Source organism: Dermacentor variabilis, chromosome 5 (genome assembly GCF_050947875.1).
Source record: "Dermacentor variabilis isolate Ectoservices chromosome 5, ASM5094787v1, whole genome shotgun sequence".
NCBI classification, from domain to species: domain Eukaryota; kingdom Metazoa; phylum Arthropoda; class Arachnida; order Ixodida; family Ixodidae; genus Dermacentor; species Dermacentor variabilis.
Window position 1 is genome coordinate 43,742,432 of NC_134572.1, and position 19,368 is coordinate 43,761,799.

The window sequence follows — 19,368 nt, forward strand, 5'->3', positions numbered from 1 at the left end:
CCTTGGCTGGCTTTGGTATCTTGACATGGATGCTTTGGCGTAGGTGAAAAAAAAATGTTGATTTTTTTATATGACATGACGGCACAAATGAACCACCACGACGTTTCGTCTCATCGGACTTCGCTGCGTGCTTTGTCAACTTGTCTGATAGTGTGTTGATTTGGCTTGTGTCGTTGTATGTTCCGATGTAAGATTTTAGAAAAGTCAACGAACCTTTGGTGCCAAATGTTTATAACAACATTAAACCCAGAAAGTTCCGCAATTGAAAATCTAAAGCCCAACTTTGGAAATGTCAATGCACCTTTCACATCAAAAGTTTATAAGAACTTTATACCCATGAAGTTTCAGAATTGACATCCATGCGCTCCGTAGATTCCGCGGCCTCCGCGATATGCCGTGACGAGCCCGCTCACCATCAAAACGCCCTTTGTGCTCGGAGGGGGCTCCTTGTATTATGCGACTCAAGGTGCATGGATGTTACCGCGAAATCCAGCCCGAGCTCGCAATGTTCGCGGTGAAATGTCTTTTTCATCGTGAAAAAGGCATTCTAGACAAAATCCAGAATGATTTCCGGCGCCGGGGGTTGCTTTGGTCGGCGGTGCGTGGACAGCACGAAAAAATTTGGGGGGGGGGAGGGGCTGAAGCCCCATAAGCCCCCCCCCCTCCCCTGGCTACGCCCCTGATTGTAGAGTATCCCTTCCTGAAACCAGCCTGTTCCCTTGGTTGACTAAAGTCCAGTGTTGCCCTTATTCTACTGGAGATCATTTTGGTAAATATTTAAATAATATTGGGAGTAAGCTAATGGGCCTATTATTTCCCAATTCTTTAATGTCTCCCTTTTTGTGGATCAGTTTAATGTTTGCATTCTTCCAGTTATTGGGACCCTTGATGTCGATGGACACTTTGTATAGAGAGCCGTCAGTTTTTCTAGTATTATGTCTCCTCCATCTTTGATTAAATCGACTGTTATTTCATCTTCTCCTGCCGCTCTTCGTCGTTTCATGTCTGGCAGGGCCCTTCTCACCTCATCGCTAGTTATAGGAGTTTCTGTATCCTGTTCATTACTGTTTCCAATTGTGGTATTCTGACTCAAAACTTATTAACTAACTAATTAACAGAACGTCACTAAATCATTCTTTAATTAATTAGTCTGCGGTACGCATTGCAATTTAAAAATTGTGGCCGTTGAAATGAATCTCCAGGATGGCATACCAGCTTCGAGATATTATTTACCGGAAGTGCGGCACAAAATATATGGAGGTTCCAGTTACTCTTTTGTTTGAATGCCTAAAATAGCATTGTGTTAAAAAAAGTACGTGGAGCAACAGTGCATTTTTACGGTAAGTTTGATGGCGCTTATCTCAAACTCATGTAATTTTGGAAATTCGTTCCAAGTGGATACCGCCTAGCAAACTCACCGGCTACATTTCATAAATTGCAATGTGTGCCGTAAAGTAATTAATTGAGACGTTAATTTGGTAAATATGTGTTTTGAGTTCTCGTGCAGGTAATGTCCGCCTCCCTGAATAATCCAGCTCAAGGACCAGAGTTAGCTTATCTGCAACAGGTAATTTTTAAAAATTCCGGAAAGCTTAAAGATGATCCCCCCATATATGCGCGCTGCATCAGTTGATGGCCGCCGTCCTCTGTCCGATCTCAGCGTTATACGACTCCCCCCTCGAGCGCAGCTATAGGTCATTTCATCACGGCGTAAGATAAATATATATATATATATATATATATATATATATATATATATATATATAAGCTTTTGGTGAGGAAACTGGAGAGGCGCGATCGACCTGATAAAGTAACAGCGGCGCGTGTCCACCCGTCCTGTGACGGCAGCGGATATCTATCGGCTGGACGACGCAACTTCAGTTAGAACTCGGGCGAAAGTGGACAACGAACGCCCGGATAACACGAGCAGCCAGAGAACAGCGTCTGCACGCGGCTTCACGTCGCCGTATCTGCGCCATCGAGGCGATGACTCAATCATTTCGGATTTCCCGCGAAGCACCGTTTGCTATACTGACGGGAGATGAAACCTCTTCTGTCTTGAAGTTGCGCCGTACCGCCGGCAGGTCGCCGCTGCCGTCAGTGGACCGACGAGCACGCTACGTTACCTTTCCTGGCCGATCGCGCCTCCCATGGCAAGCCGAGAAGCGCCCCCACCTAAAGAGTATACATCTTACGCCATGCCCTTCATCCTGGCACGCACGTGCTATGCCAATGACAAAGCTAACGTTCGCACTTCTCAGTCTCTCTGTGTTTGCATATGCATTCATGTGAACACCTCCTAACCCCCTAGCCCGCGGTGTATTATTTATGATGCACGTAGAGCAATGTTAACCTCGGCAGGATCATAAAGAAAGAAAATCTCACAAATTTGCTCGGAATCTGTGTCACTCTATCTATAGCAGTAAAATACATAGTTACCCTAACTCCCGACATAATTTCTGAGTTCATTCTTTTCTTAAAATATGTATGGTGGCAGCTCATCCCACAACACACAAGAAATTCGTGAATAAATGGGTAGTTTTGACAATTTCCGCACTTGAAAGCGGCACGCAAAAGATACGTGCGTGTTAGCTCTTCATCAGTGTATTGTCTCCCCTCAAGTTCATATTCACCGGTGCATCCTTAGCTAACATCGCCACGACGCAAGTGTTCTGGGTCCGCACGCACAGATATGTTCCTGTGTTAGCTGTTCTTATACGAACACGCATTACCGAAGGCGGCCACCTAAAGAGAAAGAGCAGTCACCACCGAAACGCTTTGCGAATTCAACCCCTCATTCGGCTTCCACGCGTCGTTCGCAATGAGTTGAGGAGTCCCGGAAACTCCAAAGCTAATCTGTTGTAGCCCACTTCGTCCGAGGCTTCATCAAGGCGAAGCGCATGCGCTTTCCTGCATTCCTCGGAATTGCCCTATCCGCATGCAAAATGGTGTGAGGCGCCCTGCCAGCGCCCAGAGCCTCAACGCAACTTTCTTTAACGGCTGAAAAGAAGCAATCTGACGCGGGTGACGTCGCCATTACTTATTACTTCATTTACTACTAATTTACTATTTTTGAAAATTATTTTTAATACTTGATAAAGTTATTCGGTGCACCTTCGCCGACTCCAAGAGTTCGTCTTTTGTCTCCCAATGTTGCAACATCGTAGACGAACTTTGGCTGTGAGCGGCACTATTAAAGTGCAGACACTGTGGCTGGCCCGGTCCTTTGGCTACTATCTTTCAAACGTATGGGGGCAACGCGATGCTGTCGTTCGTGCTTTGTTGTATGACTTAGCATCGGGCATCCTCCGCATTAAGGTATCGTGCGGGCGAACATTTCTAGGTGCCTGACCGGTGCCTAGAAATGCGGCACCGGTCAGGTATTTGCTGCCGGTGGGAGTCAGACCCACAACCTTCGCATTACGCCTGCATAATTGCTTTTAGGACTCATTTCACCCAATCCTTTATGTTATCATTTTTACACTTAATTTAAAATGACAAATAACTTCCCTTATTATTTCCATGCCGTCATTATCTCTTGGCTTCATATGTCTGTGACCACGGAAGTTGTAGCTAACCAAGACCAGGGCCCTCGTTTCCTTTTCTTCCGTTTCATTACACTCGGGTAGACGTTTACGAAAAAAAAACTACAGCCCACAGAAAATAGATGTAAATCTGGCTATGGGTATATTGCGCTTTAAATTTGATTACATATTTTAAGCATTTCGGTGTATTCCACACTCGCTGTCAGCAAGCAGTTCGATTCGCCCTTAATGAATATGCACGCTGTTGAAAAGTTGAGTGGCAGCAAGAACACAGTCAGTACGCAACAAAGGGGAAGAAAGATATAGTCAAGACGGGCGAGGGTTAGATATAACAGCACAACATTGCTATTAATCACAGAGATATCCGGACTGTTTCAAAGACAGGTCTTCCGTTTTCACTCCAACCTACTTTTCGTGATAGGAAGTCCGTGCTCAAAATCTGTTTCGCACAGTGTATGCGTAGGAGATTTCGTTTCTCTCGGGACACTAAATAAATATAAAGCATTTTTTTTTTATATGCGCGAAAACCATGGTCTGCCGGCCCTAAGAGTGTCCCGAGCAATGAAGATGTCGAAAAAATCCTGCATGTAGGGTAATCGCCCTACCGTGAGCCTCACTGGAAAGCGCTTACGTAACCTGCCCCCGAAATTATGCGTACATCGCGAGTACGCTGCACTATAATTGCGGCTGTGTGTCGACACTCGGCGCGCAAGGTTGCCGCATACGCAATCGTAGCAAGTGTGAGGAGGTGAAATAGCAGGCGCCGCGGCCCCGCAGACAGCGTCCGCATTGTGCAGACAAGCGGAGGACGTTGCACTGAACTTCCATGGACACGGTGCGACCTATACACGCAGTTCATGCATTGCGCACGAGAAGCGTGTTTTGTACGAGGCTCGCTATTTCGTTTCTTCTTTCTTTCTTCTTTTGTATCCTCTTGTTTATAAAGATGTCAACGAATAACTTTTATAGCATTAATTGTTTCAGGGTATCTGGCCTGTATGGAGTCAGCTTGTATGACAATACTTTGTGTGACCTGTATTGTGTGTGTTCCGCTTAATTCTTTGAGATTTTGTCATCTTCCTCGTGCTCTCCTCTTCTCTCCCCTTTTTGCTATCTTCCACTTCTATGTTTGCGTGTCCACCTTTTCTATAAAACTAGGCAGCGTTGTGTCCCTTCCGGTGGCAGTTGCCAGCCTGCTCTTCACATTCCCTTTCCTGTATAGTGTACATATGTTCTCAAAACAAATAATAATAATAATAATAATAATAATAATAATAATAATAATAATAATAATAATAATAATAATAATAATAATAATAATAATAATAATAACAATCTGCAAAAGGAATAACCTATGCATTTGTGTCAGAGCGGGCCATGCGTCCAGAAGGCGCAGCTGAACCTTCATCATGACAATTCACGCTCTAGTTTGAATGTTCTCTGCGGTTTACCAGAAGTGCCAGCCAAGTGCACTTCCAACAAGTGCCCTTTAAGAAACAAGGGGAGCCCTGCAGGCAACACCTTTTGCGGAAGTAGCAGCGTGTCCCGCACGCGACCTTATATTCCATAGTTCTGGTAATCCCCGGATAAATTACTTTCACTCTCCTTGGTGACAAAGCGAACGTACTTCTTCCTAATTTATGAGAGCACTCCGACATGTGGTTAATTGTGCATACGACAGCCAGTTACTCCAGCAAAAGGTGTTGCAGTGTAACGAGAACTAAGAATACACGTCACCAAAAGGGCCGCATTCCCAAACGATCGCTCCAGGGGTATGTTCACTTCTCTGTGGCGCAACGCCTAGCCAGGTATCGCAGTGTATCCATTGATTCAACATATTCGAGAACTGAGCGACGTGTTACAGTTCGTTTCGTCACATCCGCTTCCTCTGTTTTTAGCCAATCAATTCGCTTTGAGTATGATATCCCCATGGACGATTGATCGAAAATACAGGCTCAGGTAAAATGACCGTGGGGTCACGTAAGAGAGGACAGAGAGAGAGAGAGAGAAAGAAACAGCTAGAAGAGAGGATCGAGAGGCGGGGATGTTAAACAGACGTACGCCCGGTTTGCTACTCTGCGCTGGGGGAAGGAAGTATAGGAGTGGAAAGAGAGAGAGAGCTCAGTTTCGCCCACAGTTGAAGGAGCGCGCGAGATGGTCTTGGCAACCGTTTGTAGACCGAGAGAAAGAGAGCCGCGTATTATGGCATTTGGCCGAAATCATGCGACTTGAACACTCGCGAAGTGAACTTCGTGGGGCTTCAATTTGGCAGAAATACAGGTGCCCTAAGAGGGACGGGCGACCTTAACACGTCGATGTTTCTTTTGAGAATTACGATGTTTTCAATGATCATCTGAAAAATTCTGGATGACATTTGAAAACGTTACAATATGACATATATCTGAACATCAGACAAATGAATACCAGTAGTGACCGCTTGACGAAAAAGATAAATAGTCCATAGTTCCCATGGAATCATTATCACCGAATTGTACCACTGTTGTACCGTCCCATTAAATATACTAAGACTTCTTGACCTCTTGACCTAATGTTCTTCAAATATTGCAGATATAAAAAAAAAAAACCCGCGTCCTCAGATCATGGGCTTTTCGTTTATAAGTATATTCAAAATTATATTATGTTGCGCCTCGCACATGCATGTAATCGTTTGTGCTCCTATATTTCGACAGCTACTGAAGTCTGAACACATAAGCGTGCGATTTCAGTAATTGTCTGCTGTTAACATATAAGTTTTTATGTTTGCGCGATACGTCCACAGCTAATATAGACAAAATAAAATTAGTGAGATGTCAACATCGTGATAATCAGGCAAAAAAGGACATGCTCAGTAACTATGACATTCAGAAGGGGTTTTTTTTTTTCGTAAGAATATCTTGAACTGCCCTGGAAGCTTTCCTAATTCGCATTTTTCTCATGGTCAGGTCCATGTCGACAATCTGATCACGACGAATAACGGTTCGCAAGATACACGGTCTCACTTTAATTTTATTCCATTAACTCCGCGAGTGTGTTTTATCAATCGTGAGAGTGTGCTAGTGGTGGCCTGAAGGGGATGGCTTGAAAGTAGGTTACGTTACGGAAATTTTACTGGCCCGGTAAATCGAGACTGCAAAATAACAACGTGTACAGGTATTGATAAACGTGGCCGGCATCCATCAAAGCGAAGCTCCAAGGAAGAGTCATTAACTTCGCTTGACGGGCGCACATCGCGCAATCCTCGCTCACCTGTAGCTGTCTGTTCCCCACGAGGAACTCCTTGTTGTTGGTGCTGCGGCGGCCTTTCCAGGCGAAGTAGACGCCGATGAACGAAGAGAGGCCCAGCACGGCCACAAGCACGCAATAGTCGGCCGCGTGGAAGTACCGCACGGCCATGACGGTGGTGTACTGTGCTGCCGAATCACGGGACCACGACCACGACGACTGCCGTCACAGCGATGCGCTTCTTGACAGGCCCTTGCTCCGTTCTTCGGATCCCGCCCGCTCACGCCGGGTTCCAAAGTGGCACTGCTGTCGCGCGGTCTGCGGAGAAGGCAAGCAAACACCCGCGCGCGTTCCTGTGAGCAGCTTCTCCTTTGTCTTCCGGAACTCGCGGAGTCAAACGGTAAAGTGCTCAACGGGCGGGCGTCAGCGAGCAATCGCGTAGATACGCAGATACAATTCCTGCGCGTCGCGCGCTCGGTCTCGCGGGCCGGGTGTTCCCTCTCCACCGTTCGCCGCTCATACGCCGACCTTCGCGCAAGCAGGCAAGCGCGCGAATGGAGAGTTTCGCTGTCGAAACGAAGAGCTGTGTCGGCAGTGCGATTGCACGTGTGCGGACTCGTCTTCTGTGCCGCACGCGAGAGGCTGCTTTATAAGGAAGGACACTTGGGGAGAGCGCGTCCTGGGAGTACCCCTTTGCGGAAGGACGACTATCCGTGAGAGTATTGCTAAAGTATTGCCGCTTCGGGCGCTCACCTCGACAAAGAACGAGCTACAGCACGCAACGGAGGCCACCGAACCGGAGAGTGGCAGCCTCCCGCGCTTAGCGCCATTTTGACAGCTGTGAGGTATCGAAGAACGGCGAACCTCTATTGAGGAGCCGTGGAGGAAGTGAAGTTCGCGGGGGGCAATCGGCACTCTGACGCACGGGCTGTCGTGGTGTGTCACCTGTCACCATCGCGGGAATTTGCGACGCCTATACACGAGACGCACGCTATACGCTATCACGTCGTGTCTCAGTCAAGATCGAAACGGCAAGGGTTTGGGGTGTCGTGGTTCATCGTACTAGTGGTTGAGTCATACGCTCGAATTGTTAAGACGAAGTCCAACTGCACTGCCATCACCATGAATCGCAGAGCCCACACATATCATAATGAATGTCAACGTTCTGGCTGGCACATCTGTGGTCACGACAGAAACACGCCATACGAATGTGCATTTGTCCACACCTTTGGCAGTTTATTTTGAGACTTGCAACAAAACCTTTCCAATGTCCATGGACTTCGCGAAAGGGGTCACCCTGAGCTGCGTAGGACCGCAGACAGGAAGGAGTACATTATGATAGACTGCACATTGCGACACAAGAGAGAGAAATAAACGTAGAAACAGGGATGTTAACCAGAGAATATTTCCAGCAGATTATCCTGTTCTGCAGAAGGGGAAATGTGGCACGATGGACGGGAGAAAAGAAAGAAAAGATGTAACGAAGTGAAGGATCAGCAATATAAAGCTAATTATTTGCAGGGAGGTAATTGAAAATTACCAAGTCCAATCAGAGCCAGAGGAAACGAATATTACTATATAGGCTTTTTTTCGACAAACGCGGGGGATGTTTAGCTTTGTGAAGTGCAGCGTTATAAGACGTGCATTTTCGTTGCTGTGTTTGATGCCATCTTTTCTGTTTGTTTCATAAGTTGTGGACCTAATGCACGCCGCGGCCACCTACCGTTACGTATGCGATGAGCAGGTTGCGGATAAAAACCGATTTCAAAAGACGCCGCTCATGTGGTTACTCTGAATGGCCGACAGCCCTGCTTGCGACAACTGTGGCTGCGAGGAGATGACCAAGCAGCTTCTCTGTAACTGTTCCGGCTACACACAGCGTTATTGTGTGAATTTTTTTCTCACTTTAGTATATTTTTATTTGTTTCTTCTATCACCTCTTATTCCCTTGACCCCTTTCCCCAGCACAGAGTAGCCAGCCGGTACTTACACTGGCTACCATTCCTGTCTTTCCTTGTATTTTTTTTTCTCTCTCTCTATGTCTCTGAAATTCAATCGATGTGGTTGTATATGCTGGGTATATCCCGATAGTTTCCATTAACTGACTGATTTATCGCTTTGCTTCTTATGTTACTCGTAGCTATGGCGTTGCGCTGTCGGACACAGTGTAATTGTAGAATAGGTTGAGCGCGGATGATGATGTAATTGAAACCAGGTCAACCTTCGAGAATAATAAAGCTGGTGATTTGGTGGGGGCGATCTTCGCGCCTGCAAATGGTTTTCAAGGTGTTTGTATGAGGCAAGCTTACATAGCTTGCAGTCACTGCAATCCTGACTTTTCCAGTAAACGATGTGCCATTACAGTCGCTCAGATGTGGCATGCGGACCTCCAGCTTCTTTGGCTCTTCCTCCGGATGTGACGTCGGTGCCTCGCCAAGCATAGGCGTGGCTGGTGGCCTCCCACGCAGCTGGGGTAGGGCGAGAGAAAGCGCGCTCGTTTGCAGGAGAAAGAAGGTTCACACTTAAAAATCACGAGCCATTCCACTTTGTCAAGGGGGACGGACGACCAGTGAAGCTGTTTAGCACGCGACACAGAGGTGACACATAATTTTCAACAAAGGTACGAACACATTCATTGTCCTGATCGGTGGTCATGGTGACGATAGGTACGCACACAGGTTCTCGTGTCACCTTTGTTATAATATGCGTTAGCATTTCTATGCCTACGCAAAGAGAAATTTGTCCGTCACGTAAGGCAATGAATGGCTCATACCGCCTTAAGCAATGGCTGATCTGCTTAAGCAATGGCAGTCTGCTGATCGTGAAAATGATGCCTGTTGATAACCAATCAACTCAATATGCATATCCAAGTGGTGAGACGTGTAAGCTTTTGCACAGAATGAAGTGATATTACATCAAATTCGAGAGCTGAGTTTTTGCACACGCATATTTGTTGATGGGCACGAAAAATCCACGGAACCCTAGCCGCCCCCCCCCCCCCCCCATGAACAGCTTCACTGTAAAAAAAAAAAATACTTGGCCCATAGACAAGTATTTCTCTTCAGTGAAAAGAACTTGTCGCTTGAAAAAAGTTCCTTAATAGATACTGATGTCTTAGGTTTACATTAAATTTTAGTGTCCTCTGAAAGAAATACGCGCGATGTGAGCACAGGCTTATTATGTTGTCAAGTATTTATGTCTTATCTTACGTACGTGTACTCAAGTTATGTGGATTCGTCTAGAAAACTGTAATTTTGTATGTGTCCTCGGTTAACTAGAAGTAGTTGTACTTCATTATTCAAATGTGTGAGCGTTTCCTTTCCTTGCACAAATTTTTATTCACGGTGTATTACTTTATTCAGAGTTACTCGGCAGAATTCGTGCGTCATTTTCTTTTCCAAGTGACCAAAGGCGCCAATCTCTCCTATTAGCATCATGTCAATAAAAAGAGAGAGAAAAAACAAAAAGAAATCATGTTGTCGGATAGACTCAGCGGGAGGTCTCCGCGGTCGCGTGAGTAGCAAGATGGGGGTGACTGACTGATCACGTGTTCGCCAGAGGTAATGAAGCGTTAAACATGCATCACTGTGTTTAATACCTCTGTATGCATACACGTATAGTCCGGATGTTTTCTTCCCCACTCTCAAAACGCCACATTGCAACTCATCGCTGAATTCACGTCACATAACACGAGACCATGTGGACTCGTCTCTGCATTTAAGTATAAGGTGTAAATCATTTACGTAAAGGGGAGATGCAATACAATTGCACGCGTCATGTGTCTCTTTTCATAGCATTTAATTGAAACGTTTCAAGAAAGATTCGCTTAACTTATATTGTTAAGTGTGTTGGACTTGCTTTATTTTTTCTCCTGAATCTCGCTAGCTAAACTCACCTGAATCTCACTAGCAATGATACTCAGGTATATCAACATAGGTCCAGCAAACCAGCATCTGTTACGAATGCGCTCCTGAGAGTAGCAACGTCAACGTCTGGCCTGAGTTAAATTTGATTTTCCCTTGCAGCGCAAAAAGTACTAAAATTTTGAGTCTGCCGAGTACCATTTTGAAAAATAAAAGGGGGCAGCGCAAAAAAAAAATTTTTAAAAGATGAACTGAGGAGGGAGAGGACCACTCAAATGCATGGTGAAACTCCCAACTAAGATTTATTTCAGAAAGAAATTGTGTTATATGTAGAAAAAGATATATATATATATATTCGCGGAGTTTGGCACTCATATGTACCGGGTGTTTTATTTAAACGTTAACAGCATTTGCACAAATCGTCTGTGGCATTTAGGATATATCTACTTATTGAACTGGGCTACTCTCGAACAGGTATACATTACTTACACTGGAAATCCACACCCACATTGACAAATTAACAAAATTCCACTAAATACCTGTAGCAGGATCGACGACGTCGTGGAGGGTGAGTAGAACGGTGGCTGGCTAGGGACAGGCCGTCCTAGTCTAGGAAGCGAAGATGGCGCGTGGCTCAGATCGCGAGCGGCAGACGCGAGTGGAGCGGGAGTTTTATGCGCCGAGGAATGACCGTCAGGCTGGGGCCTTCTGCTCAGTAAAAGATATACTCCTGTTTATTGGGCCTTATCGTCATCACTGATTTTGCACGTCACGTACCTTTTGAAGTAACTGCTTTAGTGCACGTATTGTAATGCATGAATTGAAGCCAGGGATTTCACAAGGCACATCTACGTGGAAAGAACTCTGAAAGTCGCACCAGTTTTGAGATAACCGCAGTCTACCTTGCCATAAAGTGCGCCGTTGTTCCACTGAGCATTTACAGCGAAGCTGCCCTCCGACGGTGGTCGATGGCCGTGCGTCTAAGCGTCGTGTCGCGTCGACACGAAAGAAATTTTCGTCTCTTCAGTTTCTCGCGAATGCTCTCTGGCTCTCAATCTATAATGCAGGTCTCTTGGAAAAAATTATACGGAAATTGGCCGCTAAGGCAACAACTCTATCAATACGCCGAGTTTCATTTATTTGTGATAATTAGTTCACAGTGAAGTTGTAAACGTTACAGAATTCCCGTCTGCTGTCAATACACGGCCGTCTACGGAGGGAGTATGGTTACAGAAAACGGCTGTAACTCTTGTTTTATGAAAACTATCGCGAAACAAATTATATGAATATTAGCCGCAATAATGACTCTAACATTACTCAGAGTGTCATATAGTTTTCGTGATTACGCAGTTCACAGTGAAGTTGTAAATATTGTGGAATTTCCTTCTGCTATGCGGCAGTATACTTGCACACATCACTGCTTCATAAAATAAGAATAAATGATTCCACAGTCCAAAGATGCATTCGTTGTCAGTGTCATTCAATAAACAAATAAATAAATGAATTAATAATAATAATAATAATAATAATAATAATAATAATAATAATAATAATAATAATAATAATAATAATAATAATAATAATAATAATAATAATAGACGCGTCGACTGAGGCAATACATACCACACTTTCGCTGCTCGTCCTTCACAGAGTGGAACGGCTGAAGAATTTTTTAAATAAAGCGCTTCTTTGTTGAATCTCAAGAGTTATTGGAACACCAATCGATTTCGTCGCAAACTCTGGGAACGCATAGTTAGAAACTGGTGTAATCCTCCAAACTTATTTTAACTCGATCTGAGTTTAAATGTCACCGGCTAGAATTCGTAAATTGCAATATGTATAGAGCGTAATGTAATTAGGCTAGGGGTAATCAGCACTTCTTTAATTAGTCAGATATTGACTTTCATTTCATGCGTAAATAATATCTACATCTGAGAGTAATCTAGCTCAAGAAGTAGAATTGGGCTGCATGTTACGGGTGATGTTCAAGCATCATGTTAACAATATTATAAAGCAATCCGTGTAGTCTATCGAGGAAAACGTTAAAAGTTATGCAGACCCAACGCACATATTCGATCTATATATGTGAAGCGGACCTGTAGTGCAGCAGTTAAATTGGTTTATTAAATTCTGCGTTTTTACGTGCCAGAACCACGTGCGATGTGGTTACACGCCGTAGAGGGAGGAGGGGAGGGGGAGTACTCCGGATTAATTATGACCACCAGGGGTTCTTTAATGTGCCCCCAATGCACGGTACATACGTTTCTTCTTCTTGTAGTCTTCTTTTGTTTTGTTTTTCTTTCATTTCGCCTCCATCGAAACGCGGTCGCCGCGACCTATCGATATTCGAACCCTCGACCTCGTGCTTAGCAACGCAATGCCAAAGCCACTATAAGCAACTAGGGTGGGTTATGCTATAAAACTAAACGTGACGCATGCGTCTTTCTGTTTATTGTAATCCCATGCAACGTGTAGCACAAGGCAATGTTTAGGTTCATGCACGGCGGGGATCGCGATTTTGATGTGTTATGCAATTTTTTTCATGTTTATGCGCTACGCCATTCGCAAGCTATGCCGAAGTGTAATCGAGCAATTCAGGCGGGTGCCCACTGATAGGCGTTCAGTCGCACAGCGATGTGTCACAAGAACGAAGGCGATGCTTGTCGAGGAATGCATGAGGAGGAGCTGTGTACGCAGAGAGAAACGAGACGCGAAAGGCTGTGGTAAGGTTGACTGTTATATTCGCCCGTTTCGTTCCTGCCGTCTGTCGCTTAACAAAAAAAAGAGAAAAGAAAGCTGGCGCGCACAGGCTTTCGCGCGGACGCACCACGGCGCACGTGTCAATAGTCCCCAAGAGATGGCGTTGACACGAGAGGAATACGAGAAGTGGGATATTATAGTGGCGATTTTGAAGTGTATAGTGTCGCCCTGTTTAATCTACATGCAGTGTTTTTCTTTTTTTTTTTAATATCGAACAACTTTTTAAAGCACGCAAAAGTTACTGTAATCGCTTCACTACAGATTATGTGTCCAGGCGGACATCATTAGAACGAAAGACCAACGCAGTCAACTCACGTATTAAACTAATTACGTTAATTAACTTCAAGCGCAACTCGCGGCTGCAACGCTCCTTTGAGGTAGCAGGGCGGCGTAAAATAAAGCGCCAGCTAAACTATAGACATCCTACACCTAACTTATATATAGTGCATGTGAAAGTGCGGTATAGAATCATGTTTTCTCTCTCTCTCTCTCTCTTTCACTCCCGGTTCCCCTCCCCAAGTGTAGGCTAGCAAACTGGACTCAGTCTGGTTAACCTCCCTGCCTTTCCTTCTTCCGTTCTCTCTCTCTCTCTCTCTCTCTGGGCCTTACGTGGCGATAAAGCTCTCCGTCTCCCCTCCGCTGCTGAAGTGAGTGAAATCGGGAGTTTCGCACAGAGCCAGTAGGAATTAGATCGCGAGAAGGGGAAGCGCCACAGCAGACTTCTTTTCACGCCGCCTTGGTATACGTCACATGAGTATTGCAACACGAGCCGCGCTTCGTAGTGCTGCATGCGCAAACAGGTAAACTCGACAAATAATTTCAGACCAATTATTTTGACTTGCATGCCCGTTTTGATATGTTCAAACACGGAACATGACTTCTATGACGATTTCCTTCAACTTTCTAATATAAACACCTGCCGTAAATTTTGTAAGAAGTAAATAGATGCAATTAGCTTAATTATTACAACGATTGTTTTCGTTTTTCGTTCAGATGTCCGCCGTGGGCACGTAATTAATCTGTGGTGACGTGATGCTAGTAACTATTGCGGGCTTTTTTTAATTTTTACTTGTTCTAAGTAAGCACACACGTATAAGAAGTTCCGTCAGTTGGATATTCACGTGTAGACGTGAAAGGTGCAGCCAACAATACCTACTCGGTAATTATTGTGTGTCTAAACAGCGTAATAAAACACTTACACTGGCGGAAGAGATGACAGGAAAAGGCGCTGTGTGGATTAATTATGTGTTCGCCGTAACTTTGAGCGACCCGCTGCACGTGTCCAAGATCTCGTGTGCACGTCCCCCGGTTCACGCTTGGCTTGGCTCGTCGCTGTTCGTTACCGGCTTAAGTCGGCTCTGAACTGCGCTGTAGCATCGGCGTCTTCCCGATCGCGGCCGAACGAAGGCGGAGAGCAGGCACTGACGACGGCGGCTTTGAATAGCAGCCGAGGCGGGAGGAATGTAGCACTATTATATAACGCGCAACTCACCAACCTTCGGCGGAGCGAAAAACGAGAACACCCGTTCTCGGATATGGAAAAGGCGAGAGTGACGTCACTTTGATAGAATCGATTTCTTTCTTTTTTTTTTTGCACGCGGCGGGAGACGGAAACCACATATTGTTGCGTCAGCTCTTTGTTTCAATAGTGCATGCAGCGCGAGGACCGCTTAGCCGCAAACTATTGTGTGAAGTGACATGCATTATTACACTGGTTCCATTTTTTTTTCCACGTGCAGGTTAAAACGTACAGTTTGCAACAAAAACCAGCACGCAGTCTCAAATGAAACTCACTTAGTGTAGACCCTTATCGCTGCATATCGCAGCGTGCATTACGAATCCGCCAGTAGCACACTGTGTGCTGCCAGAATGATCGCCTGAGGCGTCGATTCCCAGAGCTGCCCTCAACTTCACGCGTTGACTGGGTGCGGCGCCGAGCTGCGCGGTATAAAGTCAGTAATGAAATTCCGTTGTCTGCCTCCAAAGGGGTTAAAGAATGCTGCCGGTGTGAAAAGAATAAAAATAAAATAACATGAAATGAAGGAAGATGACTGGTTTAAAGGCATTACCACAGTTTTGCTACAACTGGACGCACCAGATTGACCACATGTTGCTCTTTTTGAATAAACCGTATAGCCTAAATGTCCACACTGTCAAGAACCACTAACAGTATTACACGTTTTGATTCTTGCCCAAGACATGAAAGGGAAAGGAAGCAGTTCTTGACGCACATAATAAATATCAAATGCCTCATAGAGCACTTTTACTCGGAGATGGGTCGCTCCTCATTCTGCCTACAAGAACATATTCAAGTCTCAAGGTGCTATAGATACCTTACACTAATTGTAGCCATATAGCACGGTGTGGTGGTCCGTTTTGTACTTCTTTATTTCTACCGCTTACTTTTCTCATTAGGACACCAACAAGCTTGTTCTTGGCGAAATATAGTCGTGTAGGTTGTCGCGCCATTATGACGGAGATTTGCTTACTAATCCGGCAATGGGCACCTTTACGGAGCTCCCGCCGTGTCGACCAGCAGGCGGGTGTCATCGAACGTGATCATCAACTTGTGCACGGAACCCTACATATGAGGAAGGGTAGCATTATTTTAGAAAGGCAGCGCTAACGGACGGGATCGCAAGAATGAAAGGTAGAGGAGAGACACGGCGCTGAGTCACAACTGAAAATAACTCGCAAGAAAAACGCACATATATAATCCACAGACACCACGCGACAGTAGCGTGAAACAAAGTCGAGCAACAACGAAAACAGTTCACCTATCTAAAAACACGCGCACGATGTGACAGCCTGCTGGGCAGAATGCTAACATCACTTTAAGTCGGTTGCCGGTTACACCTATGAGGGCATCAACAAACTTTTCGAGCCATGGCCGTCAGTTGGGCTGAGTGACGCAATTTTTTTTTCTTGATTGCTCGAAACGGGCAGTTTATGCCATTCAGCATGTGACCCACGTGTTTACAGGAAACTTATTTGAGTTCGGTGACGTTAGTATTCCGCTCTGAAGGTTATCGCTTGTGTGTGGGTATACAGGATGTTCAAAATTAAGCTTTTTATGGTTGTCTTAAAGTTAAGCACTGGGAGGCACGCGAAGACCACCTGTGTAGATAAGTTATGTGGCCAGGGGGGCACAAAGTGAGATGATAATTATCGCTGTCAGCAGCCCAGTTAACTAAAATTGAATAATTAACTTTTCGTTGACTGCATTAAGTGGGTATTAAGGCGCCTCTGCAGCTTTTTTCTGCGTTGTGCCCCTTCCGGTGGCAGTTGCCAGCCTGCTCCTCGCTTTCCCTTTTCTGTTACCTGTGTATATGTGTATATGTGTTCAAAACAAATCATTATATTAATAATAATAATTGAAAAGTTACAGGCAGTCGTGTTTCTATATATGCAGTATCAGTTGGGAAAATTCTTCTAGCGTGTCTGTGCTCCGAGATATCCGACTACAAATTTTAATTGTCGGAGTTGGCGAGTTTGGTTACCCTACGCTGGAGCCCTATTACGATACCAATGCCTCAGAACTAACAAATAATATAAAAGGAAAAGAAAAAAAAGTAAGAAGCCCATTTCTATACTGAGATGTTGCTGTGAATCAAGCAGCCCAGGCGTACGGAATTGTATTTTATATAGCTGTCCGTCATAAATTTTCTAGCAGCCGAGGCCTCACTTCAGGGCTCTGAAAATTATTCAGTCAGCATGCGTACAATGGCATTTGCACGGCATAATAAGGGCCAGAACGTGACGGTAGTACAACATGGCAAACGCGGATTAAACAATTGGGTTGTTTATCTGTTGAACAAGTCCGTGTACAGACTTCAAAAAAAAAAATGGAAAAGCACAGAATAAGTCTACGACGACGGACTGAAGAGAGTATGGGGCGGCGCTAAGCAAGGGACATTAGGTTTTATGGAATACAGTGGAAAATAACATGGAGAAATGTACACTTTTGCGTTTCGCGTTGAGCGCTCGGCGTCTCGTGGGCGCATGCTTGTGAGCGCCTTGCGGTGTGGTGTTTATGTAATATCTTTCTTTCCGTGTAGATTGGGTCCTTATTCGAGCGCCTGTTCTTCTCTCCTCCTGGTATTAACATACGTTCTTTGATGCTTTCGAACAGCGACACAGTCGCCGCACTTTCTCGATCGTGTACCATATCGCGACGCGTGCCATGCATGTCTGATGAGCATCGGAAAAGCTGGTGCCCGTGGAGGGCAGTCACCGTGCGCCCGATGTAGTACGTGTGCAGCGGCAGCAACGGCAGTCGCAGGGCGGGAAGTTGTCGTTTGGCTCGGCGTCTGATTCAATTTCCCTGCGACGACGGCGGCGATGACGGCGCGTCCTATGATCGGACTTCATGGCACGCTCTTGACAAACACCGCGCCCTCTGCGATGCATGCGTTACAGGCTCTGGATGGGTCTTTATTTTTGTTTTCGGCCGTCCCGCGTACTGCTTATGCCAGAAGCGAAGAGAAAAGAAAGGCCATCATGTCGTGCTGTCGCGCATCGCGATGGCTGAATGGGTGCAGTTCCGCTCGAGCACAAGGTCGTCGGTACATGCGACCTCGGCCACACCACCACCATTCTTGGGAAAGGCAACGGCGAAAGAACGCCAAGGTAGCTGGGAGTTACCCTGTAGAACCGAGACATACTAGAGATCAGTCACGTCAGCCTTGTAGCCACAGCATGACGCGATATACGACAGACAGAATAATCGTTCCGCTCAAACGACAGCCGCGGAGTGCTTGTCTGTTCGTCTCTCTGTGATTGCAGTATATGAAAGCCTACCCATCTGCCCAACATGTGCAGTTCTATTAAGTCAGTCGGTCCCTCAGGACAGCAGTCATGGTCTATAGCGGTTAGGACGTCCGATTATATAGGCGGCGAAAGGCTTCAAACCCACCGCCCTATATCTACCAGTAAACTTGGGTACAGGCGTCCCCTGGCCTGACGGCTGACTTTCTTTCAGTGGTCTGCACCTGGGTTCGGCGTCTGGGCATCCCCCGCGCCTTCCACCTCCGCGGCATTTTTCAATCCCAGTTTCGAGCAACCCTCACCATGCATAGGTGGTTCGTGTACGCAGTTTTTCACGCAGTGCATTGGTGGTCACGTCCATAGTAAGGATTCTTCTACGTGAAGTCCAACTGTTAAAGAATGGCTCATTTTTTTTAAACGTTGAGGTTCCGTAATGGCCGTGAACCTAGCCGACAGTGCGCTTATGCCTACAGGTATTTTACCAGAAGGTACCCGGTGGCAGCTCAGTTCTGGATCCCACAGCCGCGACGGATGCTCCAAGACTGTCTGTGGTTGAACAAGAGGCGCCACGACACTACAAAAAGGAGCCCCTTTCTAGATTTGAACCCAAATAGCCGAGCACTAGGCTGGGGGACGTCTCTTCCCATTAGAAAACCGGAGGGGTGCGGGTGATACGCTTATTCGAACTCTGCACTTCAGCCTGCAAGGCGGATACTCTAGCACCAGGTTACCACCATCGGTCCTCCTCTGTGCCTCCTTTGTCATGCTGTCACATGCCCATTATGGATGACCGGCCAAGAGTGGGCGCGTATTCAGTGGCACATACCTAATGAGCCAAGAATGGGTATCCCAGATTTAAGAACTTCGAAAAACCCGTTTCATTAATGCGTTGTTTCACAAAGACATATGTGTTCTTTAGAAATACTGAAGAGCAGAAATAATATGTACAGGTTTTATATCGGGATGTAATGTTTTACTACGCAGAACTCAAATGCGCCCACTCGACCAACTCTGTACTACATGCGCCGATTCGCTGTGTCTTCGGCGAGGCAGCATGGTAGGACGCGAAACCAGGGATAGCAGGAAAAGAAAGCTTCGCTTTAAAAACGGACGGGCATAGCAACCCCAATTTAGAGTTCTTATCGACTGCCGTAGTACAATGTACACGTTTGGTGGCTTTCTCGCTTTCAGCTGTTAGTGTCGGATTAGTT

At 45.8% G+C, this 19,368-nt stretch overlaps 1 protein-coding gene across 2 annotated transcripts in view; it reads right to left on the bottom strand.

Moving 5' to 3' along the window:
• Positions 1–19,368, bottom strand: part of LOC142582492 (sodium-coupled monocarboxylate transporter 1-like) — an 89,731-nt gene that overhangs the window by 38,995 nt on the left and 31,368 nt on the right. The window contains exons 1-2 of one of the 2 annotated variants that reach the window (XM_075692281.1): positions 9,077–9,188; positions 6,792–7,085 (exon numbers count right to left, since the gene is read on the bottom strand). In XM_075692281.1, coding sequence (XP_075548396.1) covers positions 6,792–6,938 — 147 coding nt within the window. In that variant the 5' untranslated portion in view covers positions 6,939–7,085; positions 9,077–9,188. Of the gene's footprint in view, positions 1–6,791; positions 7,086–9,076; positions 9,189–19,368 lie in introns of those variants that run through there. The other variant, XM_075692280.1, reaches the window with a different exon arrangement.